Below are 22,084 nucleotides of genomic sequence, written 5' to 3' on the forward strand. Positions count from 1 at the left end.
GCCCAGTTCCACACCCTGGTTTTCCAGGGAAAATACTGTCCAGGTGGTAAAAATCTCTTGTCTCTGAAATCATTAGATTCCTGTGCACCACCTAGTCAGAGTCTCTGAGTTGGTGACAACCGACTCATCGGTTGTTTCTTCCTTCCAGTGGTCGGTGTTTACGACGGATGCCAGCTCACGGTTGTGAACCTGGGGGGTCCACAAAACTGGGGGGTCCAGTCGGCCCTGAGTCGCTGGACTTGCGTGGACCTACGGCCACACCTCCCTGAATGTGTCTGGTCTCAGTAGCTATCCAGGATCGGGCCTGGCTGGTGCCTGGTGGGAGACCGCCTGGGAATACCAGGTGCTGTCTACTGTTCATTGTCCTACTATTTTAGGTGATCAGGCTATGCTTCTCCTTGTGGTCGACCGATCTGGTTTCAGCCCCACAACGGCACGGCCTTGGCTTCGGTCTACCATCACGTATGCCGGCAGGCGGACTACTGGAGTCGCCAGATGCTGGACCAGGGCGACTGGTCTTTGTGCTTGGGGTGTTTCGGCTCCCTTGCAGGAGGTGAGCCTCACAGGGCATGGATCTCCTGGCCGCTCGTCTCCGCCGCAAGGGTGTCAAAGTTAGTGGCCAGGTCTAGTGATCTGGTACAGACGCGTCAGTCACGCTGGTGGACCTGTGGGGTCTGTATCGGTGATTTTTTGGCATTCCTCCATGGTAGTTGCTTCCTCAGCCGCTCCACAGAGTGGAAGCTGAGGAGATCCCGATTATTCTAATCGCTCCAGATTGACCTCGGCGTCCTTGGTACGCTGATATCGGGCGCCTGGTAGCGGAGGTACCCTGGCGGTTGCCAGGGCAGGAGGTTCCTCTGTCTCAAGGTCCCATACTTCCTCCTGTTGTACAGTCACTGACTTGCTCAACATGGTTATTGGAAGCCAGACTTTAGGTGACCGGGGTCTGTCTGACTCGGTCATCTCAACAGGCACCGTAGTCTTCTTCCGGAGGATCTACCGTCGCACCTCTCTTGGTGCGAAGAGATGGAGTGACGTCCGTGGACGTACTCGGTGTCCAGGGTCCTGCTGTTTTTAAAGCTTGGAGTGGATCTAATAATTGCTTAAAGCACCGTTTGGGGCAGATTTCAGCCTTGGCTGTGTTCTTTCAGTGGCCTTTTTGCGGCCCGTTCCCTGGTGGGTCCCCTTTTTTTGTGTGCAGGGGGTTTGTCATATACTTTCCCCTCGTGGCCCATCTCTTCCCCCATGAGTTTTGACTCTGGTGCTCTCGGTTCTTCAGGAACCTTCCTTTTGGAAACAGAGAGATTTTCTCTTGACACTATCTCAGGGGTTTCTGAGTTGGCGGTCTTGTCTTGCAAGCCGCCATGCTTGATCCTCCATAAGGATTAGGTGATGGTGCGCCCGCGACCTTCCCTTCTTCCCAAGGAGGTTTCGGCCTTTCATACTTTAGGCGCGGTACGCGCTTTGCGGGTATACCAGCCTACTACAGCTCCGTTTCGGAGCTTCTGACTCTCTTTTGTGTCTCTAGATTATGAGGAACTGGCTGCCCCCTGTCCCCTCTATTGTTTGCCCTGGCCATAGAGCCTCTGGCTGCAATGGTCCGCTCGAATACATCTATACAGGGCTTCCCGTACGGGGAACTACATGAAAAAATAATGATGTACGCTGACGATACGATGTTGTTCCTTGGTGATACATCTGTTTCTATTCGGGAGGCTATGAGGGTTATAAGGGAGTTTGGGGAATATTCTGGTCTAGTCATAAACTGGACTAAATCTTCTCTGATGTTGCTGACCTTTCAGGACATTCCACTTGCAGGTTCCTTTAGATATTTGGGTATACAGGTGACCCCCAGACCTCTAGACTATTTTGGACTTAATTTGACCCCCTTGATTAACCGCTGTCGAGATAGTATCAAAGTTTGGAGCAGGTTCAAGATATCCCTTGCGTGTCGTGTAAACCTTATTAAGATGATTGTGAAGCCACAATTGCTCTATGTGCTCCACAACACACCGATGGTCATACATTTCGTATTATAAACTCGATTTTCCAGTCGCTTCTTTGGCAGTCAAAATCGTCCAGAATAAAACTGGAGCAGTTGCAGCGCCCAAAGGAAGCTGGAGGACTGGCGCTGCCCAATCCTTGGCTTAACTACTTAGCCGCACAGTTACAGCACATAGCGAGGGCAGTGCATCCCCAGCGGGAGTTGCACCTGAACTTGTTGGACTCCACTCCCGCACTGCTTCAATTTACCACTACGTTGCAGGAATGGCTTACCCAAATGGGTGACACTATTCGCTTAGAAAAGCTGGTCTATCAACACAGGGGTAAGAGAGGCAAATTTGATTGATTATGGGCCCCATGGCTGGACGTTCCCGGACTAGTCCCATTGGATCTGGTTTATGACTGATTGTTCTAGGGTCTTTTATTATTTTAACATTTCCAAATACGTGTATGGGGAGAAGCGGGGTGGTCAGCTCTTTGCAGTGGAGAGTGGTTTGCCAATGTTCTTTCAGACTGTTTTGTATATTATGTTGCTCTTATGTATGCTGAAACTTGCAGATCTTTTGTATTTGCTTTGCTCTGAACCATGTATGTGTGACTACCTTTTGTGCTCAATCAACACGTTTTGTTTGATATAAATAATTTTTTTTTTCAAAATACATACTAAAAAGCAGAACAACACTTACCTAATGCTACTCATACTGCCAGTTTCTGATCCAAGCTTGCATCTTTCTAGCTGGCTGGCAACAATCTGACGTTCAGCTTCAAGTTCTCGAGTAAGTCTTTCAAACTGCAACTCCTAGCAAATCAAAAAACAAGCACATTTTAGCAGAGGAATAGAATTTGTTAAATTCCAAGTTTAGACAATGAGGATAGTGGGAAAAAGGTACTACAGAGCAGAACAGGAGCTCGGGACCCGGGGGCCCTTTGTATGCTTTAAGTATAGGTTGGTTAAGGAAAATACGTGGAGACCGGTTTTAATGGGGAAGGGAAATGAAATGTATGTTTTTGAAGGTGTATAATATATGTATGCAAGAGGAAATGTTTTTGTAATGATTTGAAATGAAAACTAATAAAGAAAATTTTGAAAAAAAAAAAAAACACATGCATGATTACAAATACAATAATTGACAAGTAAATATAACATTTTACAACAGTCAGGTTAACAAAGTAAAACCGGCCAAAGGTGGTTCAAATCTCGGCCGGTGAGATTCAAACCATCTATGGGCAGCATGCATGTACCCAAGTCGATCGATGAGATTGTTTGATTCTTGGCCTGCATTAATTGCCAGCGCTATAGCAGCTAGCAATAGTGTTCTCCCAGAAGTGACGACTAATTGTGATAAAAGCTGATTAGAGGAAAGCCCCCTCCCTCCAGATAGGCAGAACCTTTTTAAAGCGGTGCTGTGAAAAAAACAAATTTCAGACTGGTTTATTCACGTATCGTAGAACTTGTCAGAAGTTATAATGCTAATAAAAAGAACGGAGCAGGAGAAAGCCACGGGACATGCTTTGAAGAGAGATAAGAAAACACTGCAGCTCAAATTTAAAGAGGAAGTAAACCCTGATGGGTGTTACTTCCTCTTTGTTTCCCTGCAAAGGTAAAGCATAATGGGCTACTATGCATCGCATAGTAGCCCATTATGTAACACTTACCTGCAGGAGAAGCCCGCAATGTCCCTGTCTTCCTCGTGAGTAGCGTTCACCCCTCTTCCTTCCGGGGCCGAGAACTCCGGCTTTGTGAGTGGCTGGAGTCACGTGACGTCACTCCCGCCCATGAGCACAGGAGCTTCCACTAACGGCATGACCCGAGTTAGAGAGGGCACAGCGTGCCCTTTCTACCTCTAGCGCTTGCGCAGAATAAATTGCTGTACAGCGATTTGCAAATATCTCCTAGACCATGCAGGTCTGGGAGATATTTCAAGCACCTACAGGTAAGCCTTAATCTAGGCTTACCTGTAGGTTAAAGTGGTTGTAAAGGGTTTACAACCACTTTAATGAATCAGGTTTACATCCACTTTAACCACTTTAGCCCAGAAAGGATTTAACCACTTCCGGACCAGTCCATTTTTTGCGATACAACACTGCGTCAATTTAACTGAAAATTGCGCGTGTGACACTGTACCCAAACAAAATTGATGCCCAATTTTTCCCACAAATAGAGCTTTCTTTTGGTGGTATTTGATCACCTCTGCAGTTTTAATTTTTTGAGCTATAAACAAAAAATTGTGACAATTTTGAAAAAAACAAAAAACATTTTTTACTTTCTGCTATAAAACATTTCCAAAAAAAATAAATGTAAAAAAAAACGAATGTATTCATCAGTTTAGGCCAATCTGTATTCTGCTACATATAAATGTTAAAAAAAAAAACGTAATAAGCGTATATTGATTCGTTTGCGCATTTTTTTTAACTTTATTTCTACTAGTAATAGTAGAATCAGTAGTGGGCTAGATTCAGGTACATTTGCGCTTTTTTTACGCAAATTTTCTGCGCTACCCGCGATTCACGGAGTAGCTCCGTAAATTGCGTGTGCGCTCCGGCAAAATGCCCGGCGTAAGCGCGCGCAATTTAAATGATCCCGTAGGGGGCGGGAATCATTTAAATTAGGCGCGTTCCCGCGCCGATCGTAGAGCGCATGCTCCGTCGGGAAAACTTTCCCAACGCGCATTGCGGCAAATGACGTCGCAAGGACGTCATTTGCTTCAAAGTGAACGTGAATGGCGTCCAGCGCCATTCACGATTCACTTACGCAAACTACGTAAAGTTCAAATTTCGCGACGCGGGAACGACGGGTATACGTAACATTGGCTGCCCATGCTAATAGCAGGGGCAGCCTTACGCGAAAACCGCCGTACGCAAACGACGTAAACTGCGTACGCAGGGTTCGCGTAACGTTGTGAATCTGCGTTAGTATGCAATTTGCATACTATACGCTGAGCACAACGGGAACGCCACCTAGCGGCCATCGCAAGAATGCAGCCTAAGATATGCGGGCATAAGAGCCTTATGCCATGCAAATCATAGGCTGCAGTCGGCGTAACGAGGTTCCTGAATCAGGAGCATTCGTTACGCTGGCGCAAGTAAGCAATTGCGCTGCGTAACTATGGTTACGCAGGCGCAATTGCTCTCTGAATCCAGGCCAGTGATTTTTAGCGGGACTGCGACATTTTGGCAGACAGATCTGACACCTAACTTACATTTTTTTACACTTTTTTGGGAACCAGTGACATTTTTACAGTAATCAGTGCTAAAAATATACACTGTTATTGTACTAATGACACTGGCAGGGAAGAGGTTAATATCAGGGGCGATCAAGGGGTTGAATGTGTTTTAACTGTATGGAGGACTGTGTGACTGGGGAAACACAGATCCGTCTTCCTGCTTAGCAGAACGACCGGATCTGTGTGATCTCCCCTGTAAGAATGGAGATTCGTCTTGTTTACACAAGCAGGTCCCCATTCTGTCACTGCGGGAAACGATTGCGGGTCGCTGGTGGACATCAAGTCCGCCAGACCAGCTAATTGGCTTCTCTGCTGGCGAATGGGAGTGCACACACCCACAAATTGCCATGAACGGGGGGCGTGGCCTGGACATGGCTGTGTGAAGTTGCATATTACAAGAGCTCCCGGGCCTGTTTAGCCCTTGATGATACCTACTAAACAACACAAAACGAGAGCAGTAACCAGACAAACGAGTGGCGAAATCCGACGATATTTCACACTACTACAGAAGGTCTCACATGGCGCCAGAGTGGCGGCTCCAAGCGGTCTCACACGGAAGGCCCAAGACTTGGAGGCTGAATCCCTGTCTCAGAGCCCTACTCATCCACCAGATCACCTATCAGACACACCTTCGACCCCACCGGCAGAGATGGCAACCCCTACACAAACACCCGAGCCAGGCCTGTTAGACCAGGACATTCGATCGATGTTGCAGGCCCTCCCCACTAGAATGGATATCGAGGCCCTGATCCTTCGGCTGGAGGAAAACCATTGCCGCGATATACAGGAGGTGAGGGAGGATGTCGCTGGCCTCACAGAAAGGGTGATGGAGGGAGAAAGCTCACTGATCACGTTGGACCGTCGTGTCACGGCCTTAGAGCGATCTTGGGACAAACACCGAGACACCGCCATTGCCCTGGAGGACATCGAGGACTGGAGCCACCGAAATAACCTGCGGCTCCGGGGGCTTCCAAAAGCCACATAAGATCTAGGGGAGATTGTTACAGGGCTCTTCCCTACGCCTCCTTCCCTGTTGATGCCCTCTTGGGAGAAACGCAGCGTCGGGTGGAGCGAGTAACGCTGACATCACCACGCTCCCAGCTGATCGGTCTGAACCGAAGCTGGAAAAACTTGCACTTGTTTTCCCAATAGTCTTGCAAACTTTGTAAAAGTGCGGTATTGTTTTTAAAAGTATCTCTTTTAAAGATGTCAGTTTGATTGGAATAAAGCACCAATTTTTAAACGAACTACTGCACTATGAAATCCTCTTCTTACCTTTAATACCCACACGTTCCTTTGATCTGGAGAGGCTGTTGTATCCTGGATTTAACCGGTGGAAAATATCTTCAGGTGTGTTCCTGAGCTTCCAGCAGAGGAGTTAATCCGAAGCAAGCATCCAGTGACAAGCCATCCCTATTTCAGTGCCTGAATGACCCCTCGGGGTCCAACGTTCTGGTAAGCGGCCATCCATTTCTATATACGAGAGAAGGGTTTTTGTTGACCAGCTGTTTGCCATTTAAGTTACTTGTATCCATTCACTATTGAGGAGTGAGATCACACATGAACCAGTGCCTGGATGTTTTTCCTGACAGGACTCATTTATTGCACATCTTTTCCTTGGATATGTTAATAGACATTTTTGCCATTTCACATTAAATTTTTTGCTATTTTTTGCTTCACTTATTGTAGCGTACCTGTTTCCTTTTTATGCACGCTCTTCCGTACAATACTGGACAACACCGCAGTGACACCCGAACTGGACCGGGTGCATAGAGACCTAGGCCCCCGATCGGTAGACCCAAGAAGACCGTGGGACATAGTGTGTAGATTGCACAGATACACACAGAAGGAGGACATCCTGAGGAAGGCCTGGGAGATTGGAGAGGTGGAACTAGCGGGGACTCAGGGTAAGATTCTGCCAGACTTGTCCAGAGCACTGCTGAGACCGGTCCTGGAGCTGGAGAAACAGAAGGGATTCACTTATCGCTGGGGTTACCCGCTAGCAGTCACCTTCAGAAGAGATGCAGCTTCATTTACTCTTCGCACAACAGCGTAACTCCCTGCACTGTTTGAATATCTGAAAGCTGACCCAATACAGATACCGGACTGGCTCCAGATCCTCCTGAGATCCATTGGAAGATCCGACCCCCTTGTCTACCATGGCCCGTTGCCACCGCGCCAACAGAGGAACAGGAGGAGATCCCGGGCCTCCTCGAGAAATCGAGCACATGAGTCGTAACTGAGCCTTTGATTCCCACACCTTGCCCCCGGAGACTCGTCTGGTGGGCACCTCTTTTACTGCCCTGACTCACTGAATGCCTGCGGCTGTACCTTCATAACTCTGCCCCCAGACTAGCGCTGCAGGAGGAAAGCCCACTATGCCTCTGGCTAGCTAACCTTTCTTTTACATATACCCGATCCCCACTCTGTGGATGCACTGAGCCCCGGGTCCTGGGGGCTCTCCCATTACCCTCGCCCCTCCTGGACCAGGGGGTGCTTCCCCCCCTCTCTCTCCCCCTGGACCTGGTACTGGATACGGGGTGATACCCATGGAGATGAAGGCTCCCTCTGGAGACTTTTCCCCCACCCTCTGCGGTGCTCACCTCTATGCATGCTGCAGGGACTGTCGCTGAGAACATTTTCCAATCATGGCAGCGGCGTGCTAAACGGAGAGAGGACTGTGTCAGCAGGAAGTATTGCATACTGATGTGCTCTCAGCCCCAAGATGTTTTGGGACATTAAGGCCTAGTACACACGAGAGGATTGATCCGCGGATATGGTCCGCCGGACGCATGCAGGGGATTCATTCGGACGGATTGATCCGGTGAGTCTGTACAGACCAGCGGATCAATCCGTTAGGATGGATTCCAGCGGATAGATTTTAAAGCATGTCTTCAAATTTTTATCCGCTGGAAATCCACGGAAACGGATCCGCTGGATTGTACACACCAGGGGATCTATCCGCTGGAGCCGGTCCGCGGATCAATTCCAGCGGATGGATCCTCTCGTGTGTACGGGGCCTAAGGGATTCCATGGATGTGGGAGATGCTACAGCTGTGTAAGGGTCCCTACCAACACAAAAAAAGTAAACCTTCTCCAACCCTCAGACCAGCCAGATGTACACCATTAGGGACTTCTCATGCGACACACGGGGTGTTGTTTACGCAATAAAATGCCCCTGTGATTTAATCTATGTGGGCCACTCCATAAGAGCGCTCAAAGATCGTATGGAGGAACATGTTAGAAATATAAGAAAAGGACATGATAAGCATTTTCTATCAATACACTTCAGGGATGTTCATAATCAGAGCACAACAAGAATGCAGTTCTGGAGCATAGAAGCACCTAAACACCACTGGAGAGGTTCAAATTTCGTAATGGAAATAAGCAAACGCAAATCTTGGTGGATACACCAGCTTGGTACCTTAGCATCTGGGGGGTTAAATAAAGAATTTGACCTCAGATGTTTTCTAAGCAATTATTAGAATAACATGCTGATGTCATATATTATATATATATTTAATATATATTTTTTAATAATAATAATAAAAAAAAATATATAATTGGTATACCTACATTGCTAGTGTTTTAAACAGATGTTTTTTTATGCCATTTTTATAATTTTTTTTAAACATATAGGGCCAGATTCAGGTAGGACTTACGCCGACGTATCTTCTTATACGCCGCGTAAGTCCACGGATGCGCCGTCGTATCTATGCGCCGTATTCTTGAAACCAGATACGCCTGAATTCTGGCTCCATCCGACCGATGTAAGTCTCCTACGCCGTCGTATCTTGGGTGCATATTTACGCTGGCCGCTAGGGGCGCTTCCATTGATTTACGCGTCGAATATGTAAATTACCTAGATATGCCGATTCACGAACGTACTTGCGCCCGTCGCAGTAAGCTACGCCGTTTACGTAAGGCGTACGTCCGGCGTATAGTTATCCCTCATAAAGCAGGGGTAAGTCATGTTAGGGTATGGATGTCGGAACAGCCGTCGGATTTTACGTTGTTTGCGTAAGTCGTACGTGAATGGGGCTGGGCGTAGGTTACGTTCACGTCGTACGCATTGAGCCGTTGTTTCTTAGGGAGTATATGCGACGTGATTCTGAGCATGCACGCGCATGCGCCGTTCGTTCGGCCATTCATTTACATGGGGTCACGGTTAATTTTAAAACAACACGCCCACTACCTTCCAAATTTGAATTAGGCAGGCTTACGCCGGCCTATTTACAATACGCCGCCGTAACTTAGGGAGCAAGTGCTTTGTGAATACTGCTCTTGCCTCTCAGAGTTACGTCGGCGTAGCGCAAATCAGATGCGCTACGTCCACTCAACGATACGCCGAGCTACCTGAATCTGGCCCATATTGTTTTTTTCATTTTAATATATATATATATATATATATATATATATATATATATATATATATATATATATATATATAAATCTATGTCATAGATATAGATATATGCGATTTTAGAGGCTAAATTATTGTTTTTTATTTTACCACACATTATACGATTTATATGATATCGGCATAGTATCTACTGTTGCCTGCGCAATGCATATATTTATAACCCATACACTATTATGCCGATTACCAGGGGCGTACCTAGAGCATTTGGCACCCGGCGCAGATCCTATATCTGGCACCCCCCCCCCCCCCCCACCTTAAAATGTAAAAACACCCCACTGTGCCCCCTGCATACCTCTGCATCCTTCAATATCTTTTTGTCAATTCTGTGTACCCCCTCTCCACAACTGCAACTCTGAACCCCTTTACACAGCACCGCACCTCTGAACCCCTTTACATTATACAGTCCTTGTACCTCTGAATCCCTTTACATTACACAACCCTTGTACTTCTGGACCCCTTTACATTACACTGCACCTCTGGACCCCTTTACATTACACAGCCCTTGTACCTCTGGACCCCTTTACATTACACAGCCCTTGTATCTCTGGACCCCTTTACAATACACAGCACCCTGTACCTCTGGACCCCTTTACATTACACTGCACCCTGCACCCCTTTACATTACACAGCCCTTGTATCTCTGAACTCCTTTACATTACACAGCTCTGCACCCCTGAACCCCTTTACATTACACAGCACCGCACCTCTGAACCCCTTTACATTACACAGCCCTTGTACCTCTGAACCCCTTTACATTATACAACCCTTGTACCTCTTTACATTACACTGCACCCTGCAACTCTGGACCCAGTTACATTACACAGCCCTTGTACCTCTGGACCTCTTTACATTACACAACCCTTGTACCTCTGGACCCCTTTACATTACACAGCCCTTGTACCTCTGGACCCCTTTACATTACACAGCACCCTGCACCTCTGGACCCCTTTACATTACACTTCACCTTGCACCCCTTTACATTACACAGCCCTTGTACCTCTGGACTCCTTTACATTACACAGCACCCTGCACCCCTTTACATTACACAGCCCTTGTATCTCTGAACTCCTTTACATTACACAGCTCTGCACCCCTGAACCCCTTTACATTACACAGCACTGCACCTCTGAACCCCTTTACATTACACAGCCCTTGTACCTCTGAACCCCTTTACATTATACAACCCTTGTACCTCTTTACATTACACTGCACCCTGCAACTCTGGACCCCTTTACATTACACAGCCCTTGTACCTCTGGACCCCTTTACATTACACAACCCTTGTACCTCTGGACCCCTTTACATTACACAGCCCTTGTACCTCTGGACCCCTTTACATTACACAGCACCCTGCACCTCTGGACCCCTTTACATTACACTGCACCCTGCACCCCTTTACATTACACAGCCCTTGTACCTCTGGACTCCTTTACATTACACAGCACCGTGCACCCCTTTACATTACACAGCCCTTGTAACTCTGGACCCCTTTACATTACACAGCCCTTGCACCTCTGGACCCTTTTACATTACACAGCACCTTGCCATAGATATAGATATATGCCATAGATATAGATACATGCGATTTTAGAGGCTAAATTATTGTTTTTTAATTTTCCACACATTATACGATTTGTATGATATCTGCATAATATCTACTGTTGCCTGCACAATGCATATATTTATAACCCATACACTATTATGCCGATTACCAGGGGCATACCTAGAGCATTTGGCACCCGGGGCAGATCCTATATCTGGCACCCCCCACCTTAAAATTTAAAAACACCCCACTGTGCCCCCTGCATACCTCTGCATCCTTCAATATCTTTTTGTCAATTCTGTGTACCCCCTATCCACAACTGCACCTCTGGACCCCTTTACATTAAACAACCCTTGTATCTCTGGACCCCTTTACATTACACAGCACCGCACCTCTGAACCCCTTTACAATACACAGCCCTTGTACCTCTGAACCCCTTTACATTATACAACCCTCTGAACAGAGACGGCTCTAGGCTTTGTGAGGCCTTAGGCAAAATTTAGACACAAGGCCGCACTCATGCCCAGAATGGATAAAAAAAATTCAAGCAAGTAAAAATGGCTGCAGAAAGATGTGTGGATCTAGCACACAGGCGATCAGCACCACTTCCAAGGCACGCTCCTCACCCATCAGATATATGCAGCCAATACAACATCTGGGACCCAGCAAGGTGACAACCCCTATAGGATTTTCCCCTGTGCCTTGGGAGAATGGGAAGGGGGTGTCACTGAATCATTCCACATCCACAGAGGAAGGAGAGTGGGGGGATCCCAGTGCAGAGAGAGAGACAGGGGAGGGAGAGAGAGAGTGTGTGAGGGAGGGAGAGAGAGAGAGAGGACGAGAGAGGGAGAGAGAGAGGAAGAGAGAGGGAGGGGGAGAGGAAGAGAGGGAGGGGGAGAGGAAAAGAGGGAGGGGGAGAGGAAGAGCGGGAGGGGGGAGGAGAGAGGGAGGGGGGAGGAGAGAGGGAGGAAGAGAGAGAGGGGAGAGAGAGGGAGAGGGAGGGAGTGAGCGATGAAGAGAGAAAAAGGGAGAGAGGGGGCGAGAGAGAGGGAGGGGGAGAGAGAGATCTCTAGCCCCATCCCTGTCTGCAGCCCCTCCTGTGTACCAGTTTGCTGTGCCTGTCTGTGGGAAGCTGTGTGTGATGCTTGGTACGGTACCTTTCATGCCAGCAGGATGTTCATGACGTCCAGCAGCAGGCAGGGTCCATTCTCATTCTGGGTGGGCACAGCGTCCTGCTCCTTCCAGAGGATCTTTTTCTTTTTCTGTGAGATGGAGTGTTCCCTGGTCACCGTTACCTTCCACCCTTCCTCGTTTTCCGGCCCGTCAGCCTGTCCTCCAGTCCTGGGAGGTCTTTAGAGCTCTTCTCCCTCCAGAACTATCGATCCTTGCAAGCCTCGCTGCTCAATTTGCCCACCAGGCCCGGACTGGCTCCCCAGCCTGAGAGACCCCTGCAGCAGCTGGAGGGAAAAGAGGGGGGAACCTAGAAGAACTGCCTGGGGGTGAGGGGGTCAGAAAAGAGAACAGGGGTGGCGGAGAGCACGGGAGTAAGGCTGAGAGCAGCAGAGGGGGGGCGAGAGTGTGGGGGCAAGAGCACTGGAGGAGTGGACAGCAGGTGGGTGGAGAGCACTGGGGGAGCTGGAGAGCACTAGGGGGTGCACTGGCGGAAGTGGAGAGCTTGGTGGGGCAGAGAGAGCGGGGGGTGATGGAGAGCATAGGGGCCAGAGCACTGGGGGAGGGGCAGAAGAGCATAGGGAGGGTGGGGGTGGAGAGCACCGGGGGAGCTTGATAGCACAGTGTAGTGGAGAGCATGGGGGGAGCCAGGGAGCACAGGGGGGGTGGGGGGAGTTGGAAAGCACTTGGGGGGGGGGGGGCTGGATAGCATAGTGGGGTGGAGAGCATGGGGGGGAGCTAGGGAGAAAAGTGGAGGCTGGAAAGCACAAGGGATGGAGCAGGAGAGCACTGTGGGGGGAAGCTGGAGAGCACAGGGGAAGTTGAAAGCACAGAGGGAGCCAGGGAGCAGAGAACGCCTGGGAGGAACTGGACAGCATAGGGGACAGAGAGCACTGGGGGTGCAGGTAGAACTGGGAGGGGTTAGGGAGCATGGGGGGATCAGAGAGCTCTGGCGGGCTGGAGAGCACTGTTGGGGGGAGCCAGGGAGTATGGGGATCAGAGAGCACTGGGGGGATATCAGTGTGGGGGAGCCAGGGAGCGCAGAGCACTGGGGGGAGTTGAAGAGCTATGGGGGGATGATGACTGGACAGCACAGTGGGGGGAGAGCATGGGGGAGCCAGGGAGCATAGAGGGGACCAGAGAGCACCGGGTGAGGGGATATCAGTGTGGGGGAGCCAGGGAGCACAGAGCACTGGGGGGAGTTGAAGAGCTATGGGGGGATGATGACTGGAAAGCACAGTGGGGGGAGAGCATGGGGGAGCCAGAAAGCATAGAGGGGACCGGAGAGCACTGGGGGGGAGCCATGGAGAACAGATGGGACCAGAGAGCACTGCAGGGGGGGCTGAGGAGCAGTGGGGGGGGGAACTAGACAGCACAGTGGGGGGGAAGCATGGGGGAGCACAGAGAGGACCAGAGAGAACTGTGGGGGAGCACAGGGGGGGTGTGGGGGACTGGACAGCACAGTGGGGGACCAGAGAGCACTAGGGAGGAGCCAGGGAGCAGAGCGAGTATGCAGGGAGAACTGGGAGGAACCAGGAAGCACGTTGGCAGTAAAAGAATTGGATAGGAGGAGCTCCGGTGGATGGATCCCCTCCCTGCACCTGCTGCTGCCTGGCCGACCACCCAGAGAGAAGGTGAGTGCCCGGCCGTGCTGCCCTCCTCTGTGCCAGGATAGTAGGAGCGGCGGGGACGGCTGCATATGGAGGAATTGATCTTTCCATATTCCTTCTGCAGCCGCTGAATGACCGCTTCTTCTGCAGGCGTTCATTGGCTGCAGAAAGAATATGGAAAGATCAATTCCTCCATATGCAGCTGTCCCTGCCGCTCCTCCTATCCTGGCACACAGGAGGACGGCACGGCCGGGCACTCACCTTCTCTCTGGGCAGTCGGCCAGGCTGCAGCAGGCTCCAGGAGGGAATCCATCCACTGGAGCTTCTCCTATCCAGGCAGACTGGCCGACTGGCTCCTCGATGATTGCGGCGCCAGCTCTGGCAGGTTACAGGTCCATCCTGGAGAGGAGATTAGGGAGCTGCATGGCCGATAAACCTGTGGACATTATCCGTGCTCTGCACATGGCAGAGATCCGCAGAGCGCAGCAGGAGAGGAGGAGCCGGAGGAAGGGAGTACCTCCTAGCCACACAATGACCCAGGCAGTGCTCAGCCGCTCAGCCCACCCCTGGCTAGAGAAAACTATCCGTGGGTCCCGCATTAAGGACGGCCCTGGGATTCTGCGAACACCTACGGGGGACATTCCCTGACACTGCTACACATGTGTAAGGCAGATTAGGCGGCCCGAGGCCCCTGGCAGTGCGAGGCCTTAGGCGGGTGCCTAATCTGCCTAATTAGAGAGCCGCCTCTGCCTCTGGACCCTCTTGTACCTCTGGACCCCCTGGACCCCTTTACATTACACTGCACCTCTGGACCCCTTTACATTACGCAGCCCTTGTACCTCTGGACCCCTTTACATTACACAGCCCTTGTACCTCTGGACCCCTTTACATTACACAGCACCCTGTACCTCTGGACCCCTTTACATTACACTGCACCCTGCACCTCTGGACACCTTTACATTACACAGCCCTTGTATCTCTGGACCCCTTTACATTACACAGCACCGCACCTCTGAACCCCTTTACATTACACAGCCCTTGTACCTCTGGACCCCTTTACATTACACACCACCGCACCTCTGAACCCCTTTACATTACACAGCCCTTGTAGGTACAAGGGCTGTGTAATGTAAAGGGGTTCAGAGGTCTGAACCCCTTTACATTATACAACCCTTGTACCTCTGGACCCCTTTACATTACACTGCACCCTGCACCTCTGGACCCCTTTACATTACACAGCCCTTGTACCTCTGGACCCATTTACATTACACAGCCCTTGTAACTCTGGACCCCTTTACATTACACAGCCCTTGCACCTCTGGACCCTTTTACATTACACTGCACCTTGCACCTAAGGACCTCTTTACATTACACAGCCCCCCACATCTCTGGACCCCTTTACATTACACAGTACCCTGCACCTCTAGATGCCTGTATGTTACACAGACACCCTCCTTAACAGTTCTGGACCCCCTGCATATTAGACAGACCCCCCCTACAGTGCAGATCCCCTCCCTACAGTGCAGCCCCCCCTACAGTACAGACCCCCGCTACAGTGCAGACCCCCGCTACAGTGCAGACCCCCCTACAGTACAGACCCCCCTACAGTGCACAGACCCCCCTAACAATACAGACCCCCCCTACAATACAAACCCCCCTACAATGCAGACCCCCCCCCTTCAGACCCATAATGTACTTCAGAACACACACCACAGACAGAGAGCCTAAGCTAGTGGCTTTGCAAGGGAGGGGGGTGCGAGCCGCACCCGAGCCAGTCGGCACATCTGGGATCGGCGCAATGATCCCCCTTCTCTTCGAGGTCATGACTCTGATCAGTCTTGGGCAGCGGCTGTCAGCCGAGCAGAGTGAAGCCACCTCCCCCTCCATGCACAGAACTGTATAGACATAGACCGGCGCAACGATCCCCCTTCTCTCTGTGGTCACGGCTCTGATCAGTCTCGGGCAGCGGCTGTCAGCCGAGCAGAGTGAAGCCACCTCCCCCTCCTACTGCATGCACAGCACTGTATAGACATAAAGGAGGAGGAGGAGGCAGCTTCACTCTACTCGGCTGACAGCCACTGCCCGAGACTGATCAGACCCGTGAGAGAAGGGCAATCATTGCGCTGGTCCCCGATGTGCCGACTGGCTCGGGTGCAGGGTTGCCAACTTTCAGTAAATTTACGAACAGTTTGTAAAATCTGTACTTTTTGCATCTGTCCTTAATTGTCCATTACAGACATGTAGGCTGCATGTCTGTAACTGACATTCATTACCAGATGCAAAATGTATGGATTTTACAAACTGTTTGTAAATTTACTGAAAGTTGGCAACCCAGCTCGCACATCCCCCCCCCCCCCCCCCCCCTGCAATGCCACTACCTGCTTGGGCACTCTGTCACTGCGCGATGCCGCTGTTAAACCCACTGCGCTGTCTCCTTTCATTCGCGGAGGGTGGGGGACGCCGGCCTGAGACCCCCCAGTGTGTGGCACCCGGTGAGGCACGCCCCCCCCCCTTAGTACACCACTGCCAATTACTATGGCTATTTTTGCTGTCTGTAGGCTGTTTGTATGCATTGGTAATTGCTTGTCATTGCTGGTAGCTAGGCATGGTGTATTAAATCCTCCACGTTCGTCCTGGGTAAATATGGGTTAATCAGCCATTTTATGGACGACCCAAACACTCGTACCGCAACTAAGCGGTGAAACGTCTGCAGCCCCAGTGCCGGGTGTAGGCACCCATACAGTAAGAGGCCATTTGGCTTTTCCTTTGTTTTAAAATAGTTTTTATTAAAGCAGTATCACGCTATTGGCTTCTCCATTGTTTTTTTTTCATATCCTTGTTTGGAACTCCTGGTGATGAGGTTAACATCAATCTTTCCTGTCGGCATGTGTGCAGGCACAATCCTGCATAAGCTCTTGTGACTAACTTTTTAACTAAAGTAGTCCATTTAATCTGGTAAGCGCATCCATTTTTCATCAGCACATCTTTGGGTGTTAAAGAAGATTCGAGTGTGGTGGTGGCATTTTACTTTCACATAAGCAAGATACAGCAGAATAAGAAGATTTATTATCATCTTTTTTGTTACTCTTCACTTATTATAATATTGGGACTTGATGTCATTGAGTCGCTCATGACATAGAGACACTATACAATTGGAATATATTTGTATCACTTATTTTATTATTTTTAGGTTATGTTATGATTATCCATATTTATGATTTATTGAATTATCACTGTGTGGTTTAGCGCCCTCTATCTTCTATTTTCAATCAGCCATTTTGCTGTAGCACAAGTGATCTTTCTGGAGTTGAGAGGGAAGCCGTCTGCCAATAGGTGTATCCTGTGCAGCGTTCCTCATATAATACACCATTCTAAAGTATAGACTGAGTGTCCGCGATCTACAACAAAATGGCACACTATATATGATAGACAGATCGGCCGTCCAATTAGAATTCCCTCTGATGAAGATACGATTACCCTGTATCAGACACGTGTAGGGAAGGGGCCAGGACGACACGATAGCCAGTCTACCTGCTTAGGAGCAAACATACACTATTCCAAATCCAGCCGCTATAATATTTCATGCCATACACAGAGTGGTGCACTAACGCACCTGGTACATGTGAGTACCCCACTGGGGGATTGTTTTTTATTTGTTTAATAAAATGTTTAAAGCGATATCACACTATCAAGGCTTTTTATTCCCCATTATTCCTGAGATACCGCATGGGAAGCCCAGGATCCTGTTACTATTATAGGGCCAGATTCACAAAGAGATACGACGGTGTATCTACAGATACACCATCGTATCTCTGACGTAAACTGGTCCTATCTATGCGCCTGATTCATAGAATCAGTTACGCATAGATAGGGCTAGATCCGACAGTGTTACACTGTGTTACACTGTCGGATCTTTTTTTCAATTTAAAAATGGCGCCGGGGGCGTTCCCGCTGATTTACGATAAATAATATGTAAATCAGCGATATACGCAAATTCACGAACGTACGCGGACCCGTCGCAGTGTTCTTACGTCGTTTCCGTAGCGGTTTTCCATCGTATACTTACCCCTTCTTTTATCAGGCGCAGCCAATGTTAAGTATAGCCGGCGTTCCCGCGTCGAATTTGAATTTTCCTACGTCGTTTGCGTACGCCGATTCACGAACACGCGCGTCGCAAGTCCCGCTCACGTCGCAACCACTGACGTCCTAGTGACGTCAGTGGAAGCAATGCACGCCGGGAAATTCCACGGACGACGCATGCGCATTTAAATCGGCGCGGGAACGCGCCTGATTTAAATATGACACTCCCCTAGCCGCGGAATTTGAATTCCGCTGGGGGATTTAGGATCCGCCGTCGCAAGTTTGGAGGTAAGTGGTTTGTGAATTAGCCACTTGCCTCCTAAACTTGCGGGAGCGGATCTTAATTCACGTAGATTGAGCGGATCTATAGATCCACTGAGCTACGTGAATCTGGCCCATAGAGTATAATATGATGTTTTGTTTGGATCACCCCCTTCTCTATCATATCACATTTGTGTTTTACTGTTTGATGAATGTAGGCCCGTGGGGGTGGTGGGGGGACGCATACTCTCTTGGGACGCCCACCGGATGACACCCTGCTGGGGGGCGGGGTGTGGTGGGGGCGTTGCAGAGGAACGCCCCGTAGTGGTGAGACGGACCACATGGGGAGGCATTATGGGAGAGAGGGACTGATTGATCCCACCAAGCTCACATCCCCTCGGGACACAGCCCTAGCAACGCGACAGCTTGCTGCGGCCGCACTAGAAGGGGACCTGGGAGCCACGGGGATGGGCCTGGCCACACAGGAGAGATGACGAGGCAATCCGCAGGGAATGGGGAGAGTCTGGGGTGTCACTGGATGGGCATAGCGATGGGAATCTGGGTACAGGACATACCTCAGGCTGGCATGTGACTCCACCTTCAAAATGTATGCTGGTAGATATTTCAGTTTGACTGCTTATGTGTTTTTTTTGTTTTCTGACTTAAAATGTTAATTAATTGTATTTTTCCTTGCGTGTTTTTAACACATACCGTTCACTGACACGTCATGTTTTAGAGTTGCTGCTTGTGAGGGGGGGGGGCAGGTTCGAGAGCTTTTTCTTCTCTTAGGAGGCACTCCCTTTTTCTCTCTATCCCTGCTGCTCTCCTCTTCTTTTTTCCCCCTTTTTTTTCGTTCACATTCTCTATACGGTGGTCTCTTCTGATATTCGGGTACCTTACCACTGATTTTCTGAGACCACCCTTTTTTTCCTTTTCACCCTCCCCCCCCCCCCCCCCAACTCGGTCCACGAACATGGGTGAACCTTAAATAGTCTCGCTAAACACAAAAGGGATAAACACCCCAGAGAAGAGACGAATGCTACATGATATGTAACTTCTTTTAGCTGATGTCGTCCTATTGCAGGAGACATATTTCAGAGCCAACACAATCCCCATACTTAAGAATAGACACTACCCTACAGTGTATCATTCCATGTATTCCGAAGCTAAGTCTAGGGGAGTTTCCATCCTAATAGCAGAGGGTACCCTGTGTGCACCTTGATGCTCTAACAGACCACTCGGGCCGCTACCTTTTTCTGAAAGGTCGTATTGGGGGGGTGAAGGTGACATTTTTAAGTCCATGTTAAGCAACGCTATGGGTCTGTATGAAGAACAGCACAGTGGGTCCTTATCAGGTTTGGGGAGCAGCACTACATGAGCCCCGTAGAATGAAGGTGGCAAGCTCCCCAGCTCCAAGCAGGCATTGTACAGCTTGAGGAGTCTGGGTGACAAGAGCTCCAAATATTGTTTATACCATTCCGCTGGAAGTCCGTCTGGTCTCAGGGTCTTACCATTAGGGAAGGATGCGATAGAAGCCCTCAACTCCTTGTCCGTGAAGGGCACCTCAAGGCTGGCCGCCACCTCATCAGACAGCACCTGGACCTGAAGAGGACCAAGCAAGTCAGTCAGCACCTGGCGGTCATATGTTGGGATGGCAGTATATAGGTCAGAGTAATACTCCACAAATGCCTGCATGATGTCTTCCCTATCCCGCACCAAAATCCCTTCTGAGGTATATATACAAGGTATGGCTGCATACGATCTCGCATCCACAGTCAAATACGCCAAAGCTTCCCATTTTTGTCTCCCTGCTCAAATATTTCTTCAGCTCTACTGGTGCATCTACATTGGGTGAGGTTTTGGAAGTGGACCAGCAAGGCCCTCCTAGCCATCTGTAAGGCAGCTAGTGAGGCGGGGGAGGGCGTCTCAGCATGTGTCCTGGCACAGCACTGTTCGTGGGCCTGTAGCTCCTCAGTTTTAGCATTTTTCTCAAGCCTTGCCGCCTTGATGGCCGACACATATGCCCCCCTGGTGGACCCCTTCAAAGCATCCCACACAATAGGTCCCCCCATGGAGCCCTAATTATGACCCCAATATTCTTGCAAGTGAGGCGAAACAAGGGTCTCCACCGAGGGCTCACTAACCCAACCAGGGATCAGCCTCCAGGATTTGCGACTGCCACTTGCAGCAAGGGTCAGTACCACCTGTAGGGGGTGTGATCCGAAAGTCCCCCAGCCAGATAGCCGACCTCCGCAATGTGGGGCAGCAGTGCCGGGTTGGCAAATGCCAAGTCAATGCGGGAAGAGGAGGCACTGACGTGGGAGAGATAGGAATAACCCCTCTCCCCCGGGTGTTTCCACCGCCAGACCTCCTCCAGAGCCGCAGAGTCCGCCCAATGCCCGAGCTCCAGATTCTGAGCCCTAGTCGGGTTCGAGGTATCTAAAGAGTAATCTAGGATGTTGTTGAAATCACCCGCCACTAATAACTTCAAAGGGCCGAAGGTGGCAACTTTCTCCAGCACCTGATACAACACCTCCTTTTGGAAAGGAGGGGTGGCATACACATTAACTATGGCTATCAGCTGAGATTCAACAGTCATGACTACTATAACATAGCGCCCCAACGGGTCAGTTACCACATTTTTAATAGTACAGAATAAGCTCTTATGAATCAAAATAGCCACCCCTCTAGCATAAGAGGAGTAGGTGGAGTAAATGGCTCTCTGTACCCAGTTCCGGTTAAGGGACAATATCCTGTTACCCAAAAGGTGAGTTTCCTACAACAGCATAATGTGGGGGTTCAAAGATTTAAGATATTGCAAGACCATAGACCTCTTGAATTTGGACTTCATTACACGAACATTCTATGAAAGAAGTCTGAGATCACCCATTACGTTATGTATATTTTATCATGAGGACAGGAGCGGGACCCTGGGAAGGGAAGGCTGGCATAGGAGGAGCCTGAGCACCAAGAGCCGTAGAACATAAGACAGTAATAAATCAAAAGCATGTACTATACTGAGCAAGCATAGAAGCTACCCGCACCAGCAATAACTGCACGGTGCAGACAGAGCATTAAAAAAATCCCCTTACTACGAACAAGAAAAAAATACAAAAAAACGAAAAAAAAAAAAAAAAAAGGAGTCACAAAAACCATTAGTTCAACAACCCAACGCCCTGTTTGCTCCAGGCAAACCAAACCAAAAAAGTGGCGGAGAAACTTTGGGCCAAATCCACAAAAGGGATACGATGGCGTAACTGGTGTTACGCCGTCGTATCCCTGTTCCTAACTATGGAACTGATCCACAGAATCAGTTTTCCATAGTTAGGCAGAAGATCCGGCATGTGTAAGGGACTTACACTGCCGAATCTTAGGATGCAGTACCGCATCCGCCGCTGGGGGCATTTTGTGTCGAAATGCCGCCTCGGGTATGCAAATTAGCACTTACGGAGATCCACGAAGCTTTTCAGCTTCGTTTTTTCTCCGTAAGTTTTAGTTTGCAAACGCAAAATTAGGGCTGCTTTTACAAGGTGTAAACTGTTTACACCTTGTAAAAACAGACCTTTCTGTCCAGCGACGCGATTTTTTTTTAATTCTGATTTTTTTTTTTTTCGCGCCGTATCTTTTTTTTTTCCCGACGCAACTTTATTGACCCGTCGCAATCCACAAAGCTCGGCGTAACGTAATTTCGCGCTATGCACGTCGGGAAAATGACGTCACGAGCATGTGCAGTACGGCCGGCGCGGGAGCGTGCCTAATTTAAATGGGA

At 49.5% G+C, this 22,084-nt stretch overlaps 1 protein-coding gene across 1 annotated transcript in view; it reads right to left on the minus strand.

Annotated features, from left to right (window-relative positions):
* The window catches only part of CTNND2 (catenin delta 2), a 672,820-nt gene that overhangs the window by 508,557 nt on the left and 142,179 nt on the right, over window positions 1-22,084 (minus strand). Inside the window, 1 exon segment of the mRNA XM_040353393.1 lies at window positions 2,691-2,803. Coding sequence (XP_040209327.1) covers window positions 2,691-2,803 — 113 coding nt within the window.

The sequence above is a fragment of the Rana temporaria genome, chromosome 5 (genome assembly GCF_905171775.1).
Source record: "Rana temporaria chromosome 5, aRanTem1.1, whole genome shotgun sequence".
Taxonomy (NCBI): domain Eukaryota; kingdom Metazoa; phylum Chordata; class Amphibia; order Anura; family Ranidae; genus Rana; species Rana temporaria.